Source organism: Gossypium raimondii, chromosome 6 (genome assembly GCF_025698545.1).
Source record: "Gossypium raimondii isolate GPD5lz chromosome 6, ASM2569854v1, whole genome shotgun sequence".
Lineage (NCBI taxonomy): Eukaryota > Viridiplantae > Streptophyta > Magnoliopsida > Malvales > Malvaceae > Gossypium > Gossypium raimondii.
Window position 1 is genome coordinate 54,506,780 of NC_068570.1, and position 17,904 is coordinate 54,524,683.

Sequence of the window (17,904 nt, forward strand, 5' to 3'; positions counted from 1 at the left end):
ATAAAATGACTAAATATTACTAATTGAATTAATTTATTGTTAATCCATAAATTAAAACGTAAAAATAAACCAAACTAATATAAGAGCTTAATCTATCATTATGTCAATATATAACACTACAACGTAACTATTAAAAAAATGTATGAAGTAAAACATGTGCATTTTGAAAGAAGAAAAAAAAACCATATGCACCAACCTAAATGAAATTGGATTAGTGTAAAAAAAATTAAAACTCAATCATCCTACAAACATCTCTAGACAGGCAGAAGGGTTGTAAGGCCTAAAAGTAATGAACATAAAATTGTCAGTTGTCATCCAAAATGAATTGCAATGTTTTGTTGGATTTATCTCAACATGTTTCAAAAACAATAATTCAATTGTTGCTCATGTAAGCTATGCCAACCCCAAAATTCATAAAAGGTGTTTTTACCTAAACCAGCAACCCCCCGAAAATCCGACAGCTCGGAAGCCATTAGCAGGCTGTTGGGAGACAGTGGAGACGTTGCCTCACTTGTAAAGAAAATGAACCGATGTCTGTTAGACCAACGATGTAGGAAGAACTACGAGCGCATATGGAGATTTGGCCTCATTTCTTGATTAATCTCAAAACATCACCAACGAGATGCAAGGAACCAGTTACAAGGACCTAATCAATCAAGATAAGGGAATTATAAAACCCAAGAGAAACACAAACGAAGTGAGAGTTGTAAGCATTAAAGAAAAGAAAAAGCTACAACTGAACCACAACCTCGATGCTTTTTCACTAAGACCAAGGAGTATAGGGATATGCCTATAGGCTATGGTTAAGTTTTTGCCGAGTTCTCCCTACTTAGGTTGACACTCATATTCAACACATATTCGGACATGGGTGTTGGATATAATGCTCTAAATATATGAAGAACTTTTGAAAATTGAGTATATCTGACATTCCCCGATCAGGTACTTTTCTGACAAATTATTCACTAAGCCTAACCAATTATTCCCAAGACAGTAGGCTACATGTATTATATTAAAGACCCAGCAATTTAATCGACACAAATATCAACCACCATAAAAGACAGCTCACAGGAGATCATCCATACTTTACTCTCAATTCAATAATAAAATAATGTTTCAGAGGAACAGAACAAGAGCCACTCAATGGCTCGATTCATGCATAATCCTACACGTTCCAATATCCTCCAAGGTTTTACAAGCTACACTTTCAACAACCACCACATCAAAACAAAGTTAGAATGCTAAGTTCTGAGACTATATCCAGGAACTCGATGTAAAGTACTCTAACCTTGTTATATATAAGAGGCAGGCAAATATTTGCAACAGCAAGCTTATAATCTCAAGCAAATATAATCCACAAAACACAATCATTACCTGAAAATGAACAAATCGATCCTTCTGGGCAGTATCCCTGAGCCATTTGATAGCTGATGGTAGAGAAGAAAAGACAAAACTGTTTTTACAACTCGTAACCCTCATTCCTGTATCATCTTTCACTTCTTCACAAGCTTGGTCCGTGTTACTGGGCTCCCTCCTAGTATATGAAAGATCCAATCATTATAAACTAAACCGAACTAAAGCACCCTTAGTTATGCTCCATGTCCACAATAAATTTGCACATTTTGTGATGATCATAATTAAAATCAGTTCACTTATATCATCAAGCAGAAAAAGGGATTTGAATCCCAAGGAAGTAAATCCCATTGGAAATCAAAATATGGGGAAAAACTTGAAACATTATCCGATGAAAAGGCTGCAGACTTAATTATTTTAAAATTACAAATTCAACATAACTCACAAACTATGAATTTTGGAAAATAAGAAGAATGTGATGCCATGCATTAGACTGGCACCTTTATCACTCTGCATAAGGCTTTCCCATGCGCTTTGAAGACCAAATTGCCATGACAAATCAACTTGAGGATCAACTGTGGGTAAAGCCTGGGATCCAACCTTGTGATACACGGATATGTTTGGCACAAACAGAGCCTTCTGGAAGCAGACACCTGAAGTATCAATTAATAGATTTTAGACTAAAATAGTGCAATAAAGAATTAAAGCACCTGAACGTAATCATTCCCCTAAAACACCAGATCTTTCATGAACTTCAAAAGCATTTACAATGCTTTCCATCATATGGATGTAAAATTCTATCCAAGAGAACATATCTAAACATGCCTCTAACTCAAGTAATTACCATGGCTGGCACATGTCCTCATCAAGCGAGGCAGAAGCAACTGAGGATCTCGCACTGACATACAATTGAATAGCAGAATCTGCAAGTAATTCTCAAAAGCTTAAATCCAGTATCATCAAGATGCAGCCCAAATCTATTGTACAGCTTAAAGTTTAGAAAAGCACGGAAGTATAAATAAGGTGTGCATGAATGTATATTTGAAAAAAGTAGCAACAGTTTACAGCCAGAAGCTCAAGGAATTATCAAAATATACATTTACTTTTGCCTCAAGTTATGTTTGAGCTTTATAAACTCAATCATCAAATTTCTGAAGCTTTCTGAAAAACCAAATAGCCTCCTAGGTTTAGATTATCCTTCATACTATTACTCATAAGCAAAATACAAGTCAGCACCAAACTCCACGTGTTTGATTGCTTCTTTTGACTTGCTAAAATAGAAAAGGTTGAACAGTGGATATAATGAGATCAAAACAAAACTGATGTTTGTAAGGACAGAGTACTCTCAATTACGTCTAAGTTTTTAAAACTGTGGAAAAGAGCAGGGCATTCTACCTGGGCAGTATCCTTCTTAGATCCTTCATCCATATGCTGCTGTGGCTGACAATTCAGGTTAGATAGGTGATTATCATCCCTAGTGCAAAGAGAAAACCACCTTGCACAAGCTTCCATGCTTTCAGGACTGTGGGCTCCATCCAAATAAAAAACCAGATTTCCAGGGCTTTCAATGTCAGGGACAATCTGAGCCCGCCCTTGCAAACTTGCTGTGGTTAGGCCCTTAATAAATGGTTCAGGTAATGGACCCTATTCCCAGGAAATAAATAACTTTTAAGCAATTGGAAATTGGAATGCAGAGAAAGTCTCCAATAAATAGAACCTACTGTTTGATTGAAATTAATGATAGGATGACCAGTCCTCCGAAGCCAAGTAGAACACAGTGCAACAGCAAGACCAGCATTCAAATATTGATGTTCACCTTCAAGTGCAAGTTTTAGACCATTCAGCAAATTCGCATCTAGTGGATGTGCTACTTGAAGGTTTATCTGTTAAGGACGTAATTATATTCATGTCCTTTAGAACAAGGCAATATCCAGAATTTGAATACAAGTTGAGTCATGCATTCAAGTTCTTTGCATCAGGAAACTCAGAAATGGAAGTGTATGCAACATACATTCAACTTTGAAGCTTTCTCTTCAAGCACATGCATTGCCTCATCAGGCTGAGGTACAGTAAAGGCAGGGATTTCATGCTGCATCAGAAAGAGTACTAACATAAAGGTTTTGCTCGATAAGATGGAAAGAAAATTAGAAAGATGAAAAATTGGCGAAAAGCAGAAAAATAGAAAAAACGTTGTTTCTTTCCATTGGTACGCTTGGTAGGAAAGACAGAAAAATGAAATGAAAATTAATTTTATTTTCATCTATGGCTTGGTAGCGTTGGAAAATGAAAATTTAAAAAAAAAAGTACTTAATCTTGTAAATATGCACACTTAACTCACATCTCACTTGCTCTCTCTCCTCTTATCATTATAATTTGGAATGATTTGCTTTTATGTATTAGAATAGAAAATAGTCATCTTTCCTATTTTCTTTTCTTTCGCTTTTATTTCCTACCAAGCAAACACAATTTACTTTCTTTTCACTTTCTCACTCTTCATCCTTCAACTTTTCCATTCAACCAAGCACACCCAAGAAAAAGGAAATAGATTTAAACTATGTTCCAAAACTGGAACAGAGTCTTATCATATGCTTTAAATCGTCGTGGTTCTAAAAGTAAAAGCACCTTAAAAATACCAGCCTTCTCCCCAGCAATTTCTCCCAGAGTATTTCCTGTTTATGGCATCCAAAAGAGGAAAGAAAGTAATCTTTAGCATTAGCTTTAATTATTCTGAAAGAAGCAAGTTATTTTGACATACATGGATACACCAAATGACAAAATTCATAAGTAATTATTCACGTCGCTCAGAAAGTTAGTATATAGGGATATTTTTTCATTTAGTTCTGCATAATTTATTTGTTCTCCGGATAATGAAATCTCACAGATATGCTGGAAATATAGTTTTCAACATTAGGCTCAAAAAACCTTTGATGTCACAAATTTACTGAACAATGTTAAAAATAATGGAATACAAAATGAAATGTCTCTGTTACTCAGAGATCTTGTTCAATAACTTCACAAAGATATTCAGAGATCTTTCACTTATATTAATTATGAACGTTCATGAGAAGATATAATACTAACCAAGAATCTCCATGTGATCATACCCAAGGGAAGATATACCACATACAATAGGTTTTTTAACCTGAAAAAAGGACACATTGAGAAAAAATAGAACAAGATAGGCATTAGCTTTATATTCTAGCATCACAATGGCCAGAAATGATAAGCTTAGCTTGGCAGATATGTAGAGTATTTGTGAACAAAATTAGAAAAATACCACATTGGTTGCATCAAACCTTCCACCCAAACCAACCTCCAGAATTGCAACATCAACCTGCATGGACAATTTAAAGACAATCAATATTTTCACTTCATGGCAGAGGATGATCATGAAATGGTAGAAGCAACATGGGAACAGCTTCATATAGAAGGATCATAACACACATCAAACCTGCTCTGCTGCAAATATCTTAAAGGCAAGCAAGGCCAGGAAGCGAAAGTATGTAGGCATTGGTACATCATCATTGGTTTTTTCCTATGAATCAACGAAAAAAGTTAAGTAGGATTAAACTCATTGTTCAAAGGAAAAGCCCAAAATAAAAGACAATACTGTTTATTCAATGATAAATATGGAACTGGACTCTGAGAGAAATGATACTGCAGATGATGCTGTTTCAAGCTGTCAAAAAGGCAGAGAGTCCAGGCAAGTCCATGCGGACTATTCAGGTTTGTTTGAAATGCTATACAACTCAATTCTTATTCCTTCTACTAGACTGATTGGCTAGAGAAGCCCTAACTTCCTATTGACCATGCCAAATTCTTAAAAAGTATTCCCCCCCCCCCAAAAAAATAATAATAAATAAAAAAGGTCATCATATGCACCATGCATGACTATTAGCTTTTAGTCTGATGATGCTTTGTTGAAGACAAATACTAGGAGAAATAATTTAGCAAATTCTAATAAACAATTTACAACTAATTCTTGTACAATACTAGTTGACGACATAGGAAGTCCTTATTGTAGAGCCAAATACTTACTACTTAGGACAGACAATAATTGATGTTAAAAAAATTAAAAAACCAACTTAATAACATAGAGAAAGGCAAGTAAAATTGTAGAAGACCCCAGCAGGACGGAACCCTAGTGTGGATGTACCTTCAGCCTATCATAGCACCACCAGAAATATTCCAAGAATTTCTCCTCACTTATTTCCAAACTGAAACAGCCAAGAAAGACAAGAAATTAACAATACTATCAACACCTAAAATTATAAATACTCATAGATAGCAGTAGTTAGCCAACATTAACTATAGAAAGCTTTAAAAATTATAGACAAGAACTTAACTTCCTACATAAGACCAATTAAATAGACAAACCACCCATTTGAAACGCTTACCCATCCAGTCGAAACCTTTCACGAACATCAATAAGATGAGGAGATGTGAAAAGTCCAGTTCGAAACCCACAATTACGTAATATAGATTCAGCAAACGTGCATGTTGATCCCTTTTCAAATTTCCAAATGAAGAGAGAATCAGTATATCAATTCATATGCTATATACAAACATAATAGAAGATTTAAGTTACATTGAAGCCAACTAGACCAAAATAGCACCAATGCCTATAAGACCGAGTGCTAAGGAGATCGGTACCGGCATCTGTTCAAGTCTTGCGAAAGGAGAAAATATGTATTGGGGGAGTTTTTCCACCTCAGGGTTAACCCGACTTAACTCAGAATAGTCGGCGCCAATGTGACTACTGATACCAGTTCTTAGAAAAAAAAAAAAACCAGTAGAAAATAGTGGCAAATGCGAGGACGAAGCTACAGATAAATGCAGCATACAAAAGCAAAAAAAAAAAAAGGCAAAATATTCTTAAAGTTAATTAGCTAAAATTAATGAGTTTCAGAGAAAGAAAATTTTCAATACCTTTCCTTTAGTGCCAGCAACATGGATGATTTTCAACTGTGAAATTGCCTCATCCAGTTCCAAAATCTATAATCCATTCAACAATCAGCTTAATTTTAAACTCTAAAAAAATCAATTTCTGAAAAGAACTCAATCAAAACAAAACCAAATTACTTTCAAATAATCAAAGAGCAAGTCGTAGCGGTCCCTTTATTACTCTTGTCAGCACGGCTCTTTTTCGTTATCAACGACGACAAGGCATCCAACGTCGATTGGTATCGACCCGCCGCAGACTCCATCGATCCTCCTACAAAAAACAAAACAGAAAATCATAAAAACTGGGAAAAAAAACAGTTTTTCAATCTTTTTTTTTTTACCTTCAGCCATTGGGATATTTTTTATTTGGATGGATGAAAGGATTTGGGAAATGAGAGGAGGCGTTGAGAAGTGAAGACCAAGAGATGATGAGATTGGGATTGGGATTGGGATTGGGATTGGAGGGTTGGGAAATTTTAACGCAAGGAACCACATTCACCAATAGTGACATCGTTTTGTTTTTGTTTTGAGGGTTGGTCGCAGACAAAGATTCCCCACTAGCTTTTATCTTATTTTATTCTTTTATACACCTAAAATTTTTGGTTAAAAGGCTCCTAAACCTTGGGATTTTTTTGATATTTCCTTTTGCAATATCATTTGGCAGTCAAAATAAACAAAAACTATAAACAACCAAAAACAAATGAACAACCTCTTCATGCTAATAACGATTATATAGGACTTTTCCTCTTAAATTTTGCTTATAGTATTAGTATGTTCCACGAGTTAAGCCACTTCAAGCTGATCAAATGAGTCTCATTTAATTAGTTAACTTTCATTGGATATTCATGCACAATGATAATTTGATTCACGACCCGTGATATTAGATCATACTTATAAGTAAGATGATCTTAGATAGAAAATTTAAGTGCAAATACTACAAAGGAGAAGTTGTAGGAACCTCAACTCTAGATATCGTCCCCATACTCTAAACCTTGGATCATTTGAACCACCGCATCTGATCAACTACTAGCCTACCAAGCGAATAGGTCTAAACAAAATTTTGTTGATTGTGTTGATATTGTTGTGTGATTGACGATACCCTAATGGCCCCATCATAAACTTTCCTATGTTTGATATTCAATGATAGCTTTAAAAGAACGAGTTAAACGACCACATTCAAAATTTAAAAGAATGAGTTGATTATCCAAAAATAACCACAAGCCTATGCTAAGCAATTTCAACTTGTCTTTTTCATATTTAAAACACAAAGATTAATAAATAAATAATTAAAAGTTCATTTCCATATTTAAATTGAGCTATTTCGAGAAATTAAATTGAGAGGCTTTTTGTAATGGGCAGTGTAATTCATTAATTAAATTTTATTTTTTATTTTTTTATTTTTTTATTTTTTATTTTTTAAAAGGAAAATTTATTAATTCATTCAATGTATGTGACCATATAATTCGGGAGAATAACAAAACCCATTGTAGGAGGTAAAGGACAAGCTCCATTAACACAACAAAGGCTTTAGCCTTAATATTAATAGAACATTATGGCACTTTGACAATTTGCTCTGTCACAACATATTTGGAGTGATTGCAAGTACTTTAATACAATAAGAAAATCAGTCATGGGTGCTCAAAATCGGCAGGCATAAATCAATAAAAGAATTGAGCATCCACCAAACTAGAGAGGACGACGACAAAACTAACCTTAAAATCACTTGCAAAAGCAAGAATAAAAGGCGAACTCCAAGAGTAGACAAAAACTTCTAAAAGTGAAGATTTATTAAATAATGGAAAAATAAACAAAAAACATATAAAACTTAAGACATCATAGGTCCAAACCGACTCATGAAATCATTTATTATTCTGAAATACTCTCAAAACAAAAACAAATTAAGAAATCAACGAAAGAGCCATCCACTTTCTAAAAGAAATTGTCGGTGGTCGACAGTGTTTTAGCAATAATAGGCATCATCATCTGTCCTTCATAACTTGTGAAGACAACAAAGATACCCATAAAATAAATCTGCAAACTGAAAAGAAAGAAAGCACATGGAGTGAATGAGAAGAAAAAAAGAAAAAGAAGGTTAATGGTCAGGAGAAAAATAAGCATTCTTATGTCATTTTCATTTATTCTTGGTCACTTTCCAAGCTTAAAATTTCACTAAAGGTCAATCTAATTTACACAAGTTCATTTTAACTTCACTTACATATTAGCAAATTCCATCTCTTGCTATATATATACACACACACGTGTGTGTGTGTGTGTGTGTGGTATTTTCTTCAAATTCTCCCTTGTTCTATTGCTAGGCAGATTAGACCTACTTCCACTAAAATACATTTATCTTTTAGTGCAAAATTTATTTAAGATTTTATTTGTTTCTCTTAAAAATAGACTCATTAATCATTTCATACATATAAAATTTGTCTATTAATTATTTTTTTATAATTCTTAATGAATTTTTAAAGTTAGAACAGGAGAGCTCAAAATCATTCTGACCTTATCTCCCTAAAATTAATATATCTCATAATTTACAATTCCATTACTTACACAATTTTTTATATAATACTAGACTCAATAGAATTTAATTTCATATTTGTTTCAACCTCTAACTCAAATTTTAAATTTTTTGTAAAATTTCAAAGTTAAGCTCTTATTGCTATCCGAAACTATTTTAGTGAAAATATTTACTTTTATAATCATTATACTTTTGATTACTATTCAATTTAATCATTTAGATTTATATGTTAATAACATATTCATTCATTTACCTTAATACTTCTCATAATACAAATTATATTTCTCTCTCACTTGAAAGCTTAGTGTTTTTACATATCATACTTTACTAATACTTTCTATCTCTACTATTTCAATTAAAATACACATATTATACATATCATTCATAATTTCTTTTAACTCAATTCATTAAAATACATGTAAAGCTAATAAGAAAACTTACTTCTTTTAACAAGAATTTCTTCTGTTTTGCTTCTCTTCCACTTCTTTCTCAACTTCATCACTATTCTTTTCTTTTTTTCTCGTGTTATTCACTTCAATCTACTAATTTCTTGTTTATAAATTGTTGTTCATACTCTTTAAAATTTCTACTTCATTTTTACTCTTGGGCACATTTGGAAATTCTCAAGAATTTGGGGTAGAATAGGGGAATGGCATGATAAATGACCAAATTGTAACAAAATAAAAACTTCCTCTTTATATATAAAAGCTACCGTGAGAAGAATAGAAAGAAGAGATAATTCTCTACATTTTTCGTGAAAATATCTCATTAATTTAATTAATTAAAGTATTAAAATACAATATAAAATATCTTATAATAATTAAAATATTCCACCAATCACATTTCAATACCAAATATTCATCATAATAATTATCTTGATTGAAAATGACTATTTTAGCCTTGTAATATCTCAATATTCACTTTTATGTCATTTCTTATTTTGGTAAAATTACAATTGAGTCCTTTTTATTTTTACTTCTTCAATTTGGTGCTCTTTCACCAATTCATTCTACTTTTTCCCTTTCCTCCTTTAAGATATTTGGATTTTGGTCCTTCAACTTTTTTGTATTTATATTTTGTCCTCATAATTTCTAAATATTTACACTAAGGTCGCAATACTTTTCATATTTTTATGATTTAGTCCTTCCTTAATTTAATACATCATGTCATACTTCTTGATTCAACTTTCTTTGGTAACCTACGACTTTCACTTTCTTTGATCTTAGTACATTATTTCACTAAGAATCTATCACATATTGTTTACGACTAAGGAGGTTTTAAGGATGTTACAATTAGTTTAAGGTGTATTTAATGTTAATAATTGATGTACTAATTTGATTTTTAATGTCTGACTATGAACATGAAGCTAAGGGGAATGGAAAGGTTTCAGAGGCATTGCAAATTTTGATTTGTGTTAGCTTAATTTGATTTTGTGATATATGCTTTGATTAATTAATTTAGCTTAGGAATGTTTGATTATGGTTTATGTAAAGTTGATGTTTGGCTACATGCATGTTGACATATGCTTAATTAATGTTCAGTGGTGAGTAATGAGAATCCATAGTATTGCTTTATGAATTATGATTATTGTAAATAAATGAGACATCCAACCTTTGTATTCGGATATAATTAGCATGTCATAGGATTATTTGTGTTGGGGAATGAAGCATGACCCTTGTGGGTTATTCTTAATTAGCACTTAAGTACATTATTAGAATGTTTGGGGAAGTTTTGTTATACACGCATTAGTACATTTTTGCCCATTTGGCACATGTGCACAACTATTTTGAGTGTTTAGGGATTAATCTGTATATTCATTTCTTGTTCCATATTTGGTTAATAGGGGCTAATTCTAAAGTGACTAAATCATCATCATGATGTTGTGTAGTGTGTAGATTTGAATTATAGATAATTATGATTTTTTGTAATATGGGTTGAAATGATATGCGATGTGCTCAAAAGAAATCATATGAATTTTAAGTATTTGGAATGTAACACCTCTTACCCATATTCAACGCCGGAACAGGGTTCAAGGCGTTACTGGACTTAAACACAAGAAATCATATTATTCTGAGTCATAAAAATTAATCTAAATTAAAACCATTCAAAAATAATCATATAGTCCCTTACATAGGCCCACAAGGCCCAAAACATACATTGAGAGTAGTTCGGGACTAAACCGAGAACTTTGGGTACTTTGGGAAACTTAGAAAATTTTATCATGAAATAGGACTACACGCCCGTGTGGTTTGGGACACGCCCATGTGGGTAAGCCGTGTGGTCACACATAACATACTTAGGCAAGCAAATGACCATAAATAAGTTACTAACATATCATCATCATATTATCATTTGTCTTACTTAATCATCCTATTTAGATCATTATAAAAAAATATATATTAGCTTCACACTCACAAAAGGCATTAACACATGCATAAGCTTATAATCAACATAAGCCATCATTCATAGTTGTATACCAATTGAACCATGAACTATATTAGGCCAACACATTTGGCCTCATTAACAATGACACAAAAATTCAAAAGAAAAAGTCCCTATACATGCCACAAACTTAAAAATACTTGCATTCACTTATACCCAAATGATAATGTCATTGTGTGATAGCATCTCCGGCGATCTCCAACCCGAGCTAGCTAAATAAACCTATAAGATGAGAGAAAGGAAAAGGAATAAACTATAAAGCTTAGTAAGAATATAGATAACAAAAAATTTATTAATATGGTTTTATCAATCTTCACAATATATTCTCAAAATAATACAATCATAAAAGCACATAGTTCTAATATTTACTCAAGTTTGTATCTAGCTATCTACTCAAATCATAGTCACTAAATTATTTACATCTTGAGTTAAAAACTCCAAATTAAGTTTCGCAAATTTTACCTGAAACTAGACTCATATATCTTCTTACCATAAAATTTTTAGAATTTTGGTTTGTCCAATAAGTACATTTTATTCTTTAAAATTTCCTTATTATGCTATCGATAGTTTCGACCTTTCTACACTAAAATTAATTATCTTCTCGTATGGAATTCAGATGATGTTTCCGTTTGTTTCTCTTGAAAATAGACTCATTCAGGATTTTAAACATATAAATTCTAACCCATAATTATTTTTTTGAATTTTTAATAATTTTCCAAATTCAGGGATGGGGATTCCAAAATCATTCGACATTGTCTCACTAAAATTCAAATATCTCATAATATAAAATGCTTTTGCTTACACCAGTTCTTTTATATGAAAATAGACTCAATAAGATTTTATTTCATATCTTATTTAAATTCTAATTCAGTTTCCACAATTTTGGTGATTTTTCAAAGTTACACAACCATTTGTTGTTCAAAACTGTTTTATTTCTAAATTTCACTCTTTCATATTTTCTTTATATTAACATCCATTTAATCATATATATCGCCAAAGTATATCCTTTAACTAACTATTCCAATAGCTAGTCATTATCAAATATTTACATGTCATTCATTGGCCAATTTAACCTATACATCAACAACAAAACTTAAACTTATCATGTCTCAATTTAATTTGGCCTAAAAGCCTCACACATGATCATCAATCAAATTTACCACCTACTTATACATCATAAGTATAGACCTATAATCGCAAGGTGACCACAATATTATTTTCATAGGTATGACTTACTCATAAATTTTGTGTACATACCTGTACCCTTTCAACGTGATCTTACCTTGTCATTTCTTTGACATAATCTTTGGATTTACCCGTTGAACCTCTTGGGATACTAAGGATACTCAGGAAAACTCGTACATAATGTATCGTACCAAAGCCATGTCTCAGACATGGTCTTACATGGAAATATCATATTGATGCCAATAGCCCAGCTATGGTATTACACGAAAATGCTTGCCGACGCTATGTCCCAGACATGGTCTTACATTGGCTCACATATCGATGTCGATGCCATGTCCAAGACATGGTCTTACACGAGATCACACGCCAATGCCATGTCCCAAACATAGTCTTACACGAGATCACACGCCAATGTCATGTCCCAGTCATGGTCTTACACTGGCTCACATATTGCCATGGTCCAACCATGGTCTCTACCGTCAATTCATCACATGTCAAAATTCAATCATACTTAGCCCTGCATTTCTCTTAATTTGATCTTTCAATACAATCTCGTATTTTTATATTATTCATGATCCAATAATAACATACGAAATAACACATGATGTCGATTAAGCATTTTAAACATATCAAATTTAATGCTTATTAACATACGAACTTACCTTGGTATGAAATGACGAAATAAGTTAATTACTCGATTATCTTGCTTTCCCCCGATCTAATTCTGAATCTCATATTCCTTGATCTATAACAACAAATTTAATTTATTTATTCATCATGTTACTCAAATTAGCCCAATTTCACATTTTTGGTAAAATTTTATTTTTACCCCTAAACTTTGTCATAATTACACTTTTGCCTCTGGGATCGTAAAATGAAATTCATTCAATTTCTTTGCTACCCATGCCTAATCGAATATTTATCATACTTACATCAGCCCACATTTTTCACATATTCACACTTTTACACACAATTTATCACATTTCTCAATTTAGTCCCTAATCGACATTTCTATCAAAAATCACTTTACAAATGTTGTTTATCTAACAATAAGGATGTATTTTCTATCATCAATTATCAAAATACACAATTTATCAACAATGTCAAAATTCACAAACTTTAACAATTTTTAAAATGAAGGTACGGGATAGCTAAATCGAGTTACCACAACTCCGAAAACATAGAAATCATTAAAAACGGGACGAAAATCACTCGCCTATCAAGATCCAAAGCTTGGCCAAATGAAACCCATTCCATGGCTGCCATTTTCTTTTCTATTACGGTTGAAGAAGAAAAATAAAGATGATAGCTTTTGCTATTTTGTTTTATTATACTTATTAACTTATTTACCAATTTAACCTTTTAATAACTTCACCAAATCCACCTATTACATGTCCATCTTTGTCTCTTCACTTTTATATTGGTATAATTACCATGTAAGTGCCCAGACTTTTCAATTCTATTGCTATTTAGTGCATTTATCAATTAGATCTCAAGTTTTGCACCTTACGCGATTTAGTCTTTTTTATTAAATTGAGCACTCAAACGAGGAAATTTCTTTATGAAAATTTCACAAAACTTTAGTATCATACTGTAGACATCAAAATGATAATAAAATAATTTTTTTGATATCGTATTTTTGGTCTCGCAACCACTATTCAGACTAGGCCCAAAATCAGGATGTTACATGGAATATGATCAAAAGGTTTGAATAAATTTTTGTTAACATGATGAAGTTGTGAATGTGTGTTTATTAGCATCTTAAATTATTGATTCAAGTTGTTATAATATGGTCTATTACTTAATGGTTGTATATTATGAAATTGATTTAGTTAGCATCACTAAGATTATAAAAGCTCAATTTGCGGATGTTTATTCTGTGTGCATGTAGCAAGTATATTGTGATTGATTTGGACGTTATTCAGAATCTGAGAATCAAGTTTCAACTTATCTCCTAAGTTTTGTAATTTTCCTTTTTAAACTTTTAGTCTTTGGCATGTACCCAGGTCACTAGGTGGATTTTCATGTCTCTAAATTGGTCCTTAGTTGTCTTGAGATGATTTGATATATTTGGTACGTTTTGATAATGTTTCGGGACTTTTGATCACCTCTATGTTGGATTTTTAATGTGATTTTTCATGTTATATTAATTGTAACAGCTCGTTTTCAGTGAAATTGGAATAGTGGTTTCGGGACCACAAATTTTTAGTCAAAAGAAAAATTATTTTAAAATTTTTGAATGGTTTGCATTATGATAGGAATATCGTATGAAAATTTTATTAGGAAAAATTTTACCGATTTCTTGTTTAATTGATAAAATGAACAAATTGCATAAAATACAATAATTGAGTTCTAGTAGCTATAGGTGGAAAATAGCTATGGAATTCAAAATTTGAGGTCCTTATATGGCAATTAGACCATTAAATGGAGTTAGTAGATATTTATGATGATTCATCCATGGAAATTTAAGAAAATAAAAGGACTAAATTGGAAAGATGAAATAATAAAAGATGATATTTTAATTAAATAGAAAATATCATCATTTTATATCATCTTCCCTAAATATTTCTATGGAAACCTTAGCTAAGAAAGAGAAATTCAAGCAAGCTTAATTGGATCCGAAAAGACCAAATAAGGAATTAGATCGAGGAAAAGAAAAAGTGTTAGATTAGTAGATTTTCATACGCGAGCTAGTGTTGAGGTAAGTTCGTGTAACTAAATTGTGTATACTTTCATATTTGAATTGAATATTATATGTAAATTATGAATTTGTTATGTATATGAAAATATTTATATCTGACATGCCCAAAAAATGTTAAGTTCCGTTTGAATAAATGAAATTTGATGGATACAAGTTTCCTGATTGGTTGTGATCTAGCATATGTTGCAGACACACCATAGCCCAAAAGAGCATCTCGATATTTGGCCCTCACGAGCTTCTCGTTATATGGTTCAGTAAGCTTCCCGTTAATAGCTCTTCGAAGCATCTTGATTGGTTGTGATACTGCATGTGTTGTAGACACACCACAGCTCTTATGAGCGTCCAGATATATGACTCTTTGTGAGCTTCCTGATTAAAGGCTCTTTGTGAGCTTCCTGTTAATGGCTCTCTGGTGCTTCCTAATATTAGCTTGCTTGAATTTCCTGATATATGGCTATCTGGAGCTTCCCGATTAATGGCTTTTCGGAGTTACCTGTTATAGGCTTGCATGAGCTTCTTGATTATGGCTCGAGAGAGTGCTTCCTATTTAAGTATTCTCATAAACACTCTTGAATATGAATTGATGGATTATAGATTCATACACTTTATGTATACTACCCGATGTCCATCGATATTTCATAAGGTTCAACAGGCAAAGTTTCGATACAAGTTAAAATAAGGTTTGAATAAATCAATAATTGTATCTACCTGAAAATACATGGAAATGTTTATACAATGAGCTTATCTTTATTACTTGAAAAGTACTTGGAATTCATGACTAACTTGCTTGATTGAGTGTATGTGTTTAGGCAATTGGCCAATTTGCTTTGGATGCATGTTATTTGTATGCGTACTTTAAATGAACATGATTGGTAAGTTAAATCCATGTTATATGAACTTACTAAGCATTAAATGCTTACTTGGTTTTCTTTTCTTTGTTTTATAGTACTCGGAAGCTTGGGAAGGTTAGAACTTGGTCAGAGACACATCACACTATCTCTCGGACTTCTCGATATATGAAACAAGCTAACTTTTGGTATAATGGCATGCATAGGCTAAAATAGGTCAAATGATGAAATATTTTGGTTGTAGCTAGCCATTGGAATGGCTAGTGTTAAACATATTATGATGTAATTATATAATGCCTTATTAAGTTTGATGTGTGTTGAAATGGTTATATGGTGAAAAGTATATAAACCTATTGATGAATGGTTTAAAATTAGCATAATTGATCAAGTATACCTATAAGAATAAATGGGTTTTAGGTAAGTTTGAATATATATGAACATATGTGATGATATGTCATGTATAATACTTGTATTTGACTCAGTTTAAATGTCTTGAATTGGTTGGTGAATGTACATAAATGTTGTTGTAAATGGAAGGCAAAATTGGTGAGAAATATGGCCTCGAAAATGACCTATTTTCGTCCACATGGGCAGAGACTCATGCATGTGTCTCAGCCGTGTGTAATACACGATCATGCGCACGGGCGTGTGGCTTGGCCGTGTGTCCCCTGCACCTAATTTTTGAAAATTAAACTATCCACATGGCCTAGCACATGCGCGTATGTATAGCCGTGTAACCTAAGTCAGAGAGTTACACTGGTATAGAGACGGGCCGAAATACTGCAGTATGCCTCACATCGAATGCCTACACGGCCTGAGACATGGGGGTGTCACTTGGTCGTGTGAGCCACACAGGCGTGTGTCCCTTGCACTAAGGAAAAATTTTGAAATTTTGCGAAAAATTTTCTGAGTTTTTGAATTAGTCTCAATTTGTTTCTAATGCATAAATTGGGCCTCGAGGGTCCATTTAAGGGACAATACGTTTGAATATGATTGGTTTCAGATATGAATAGTAAATGACCTAAATTAAATGTATCTATTATGTAAACTTCGGTAATGCTCGCCGGAAATAGGTTAGGGGTGTTACATTATATTGTTACATTTCACATTTTACTTACCTAGTAATTTCTTGATCTAATGTGTTAATGGCCTTGAAATTCCATGTTTTAGGCTTATATTGCTATGACAAATATGTTTGCATGAGTTGGTTGCATGTTGGCATTGTTTAGAGACATTTAGGAACAAGTTTACAAGACTTGAAATGTTTATTTTTTTGCAATTTTGGGCATGATGTCTTGATACTTGAAGAACATTATCTTATGATTCATGCATTTTTAGGTGCAAGTCTTTAGACATGAAACTTTGAAGCTAAATAGGGAAGACATGGCTTCACAATCTCGAGACATAGCCCTACATTTTGCTTATTTGACTCAAGATTCGTAACCTAGCTCCATATTTGACTATCTTTGGCACCAATTTGTTGTATGTGGACTCGTTTAATTTCAATTGAGTTCATTTAATACTTGTAACAACTTTTAATTTAAACACCTCATTTATTTTGATTATTTGAAGCAAAATTTACATGCTTGTGTTTGGCTTTGAGTTAGTTCAATAACATATGTTGCGTCTTGCATCAGATCGACTTTCAGATTGGGTGTAGGTATTACAAAATCAGCCCCAACTATAACTCCTTATTTGCCATGGCCTTTCTCACGAAAACTATTTCTCTTATGCACTTGTCTGCTTTGAAGTTTGACTCCAAACCTAGACGAACAAACTCATCCTTTATGTCATTGCTATGGCCATTCTGCTCTTCATCAGAAGTGCCATTATCTAGAGCCATAAGAAAAAAACTGTTGAAAAAATGGTTTAAAAAACATGTTTGTTTGCACAGTGGAAATTTATTTTTT

General features: G+C 32.6%; 1 protein-coding gene across 1 annotated transcript; it reads right to left on the reverse strand.

Annotated features, from left to right (window-relative positions):
• Nucleotides 1-308: 308 nt before the first annotated feature.
• LOC105772886 (folylpolyglutamate synthase-like) lies at nucleotides 309-6,565 on the reverse strand. Its single transcript, XM_052632459.1, is given in 15 exon segments — nucleotides 309-646; nucleotides 1,372-2,003; nucleotides 2,195-2,273; nucleotides 2,746-2,994; nucleotides 3,072-3,233; nucleotides 3,362-3,439; nucleotides 3,973-4,019; nucleotides 4,432-4,492; nucleotides 4,628-4,684; nucleotides 4,802-4,885; nucleotides 5,507-5,567; nucleotides 5,748-5,857; nucleotides 6,280-6,345; nucleotides 6,433-6,464; nucleotides 6,467-6,565. Coding segments are annotated over 14 exon segments (1,389 nt in total). The 5' UTR covers nucleotides 6,558-6,565; the 3' UTR covers nucleotides 309-646; nucleotides 1,372-1,791.
• Nucleotides 6,566-17,904: the final 11,339 nt, after the last annotated feature.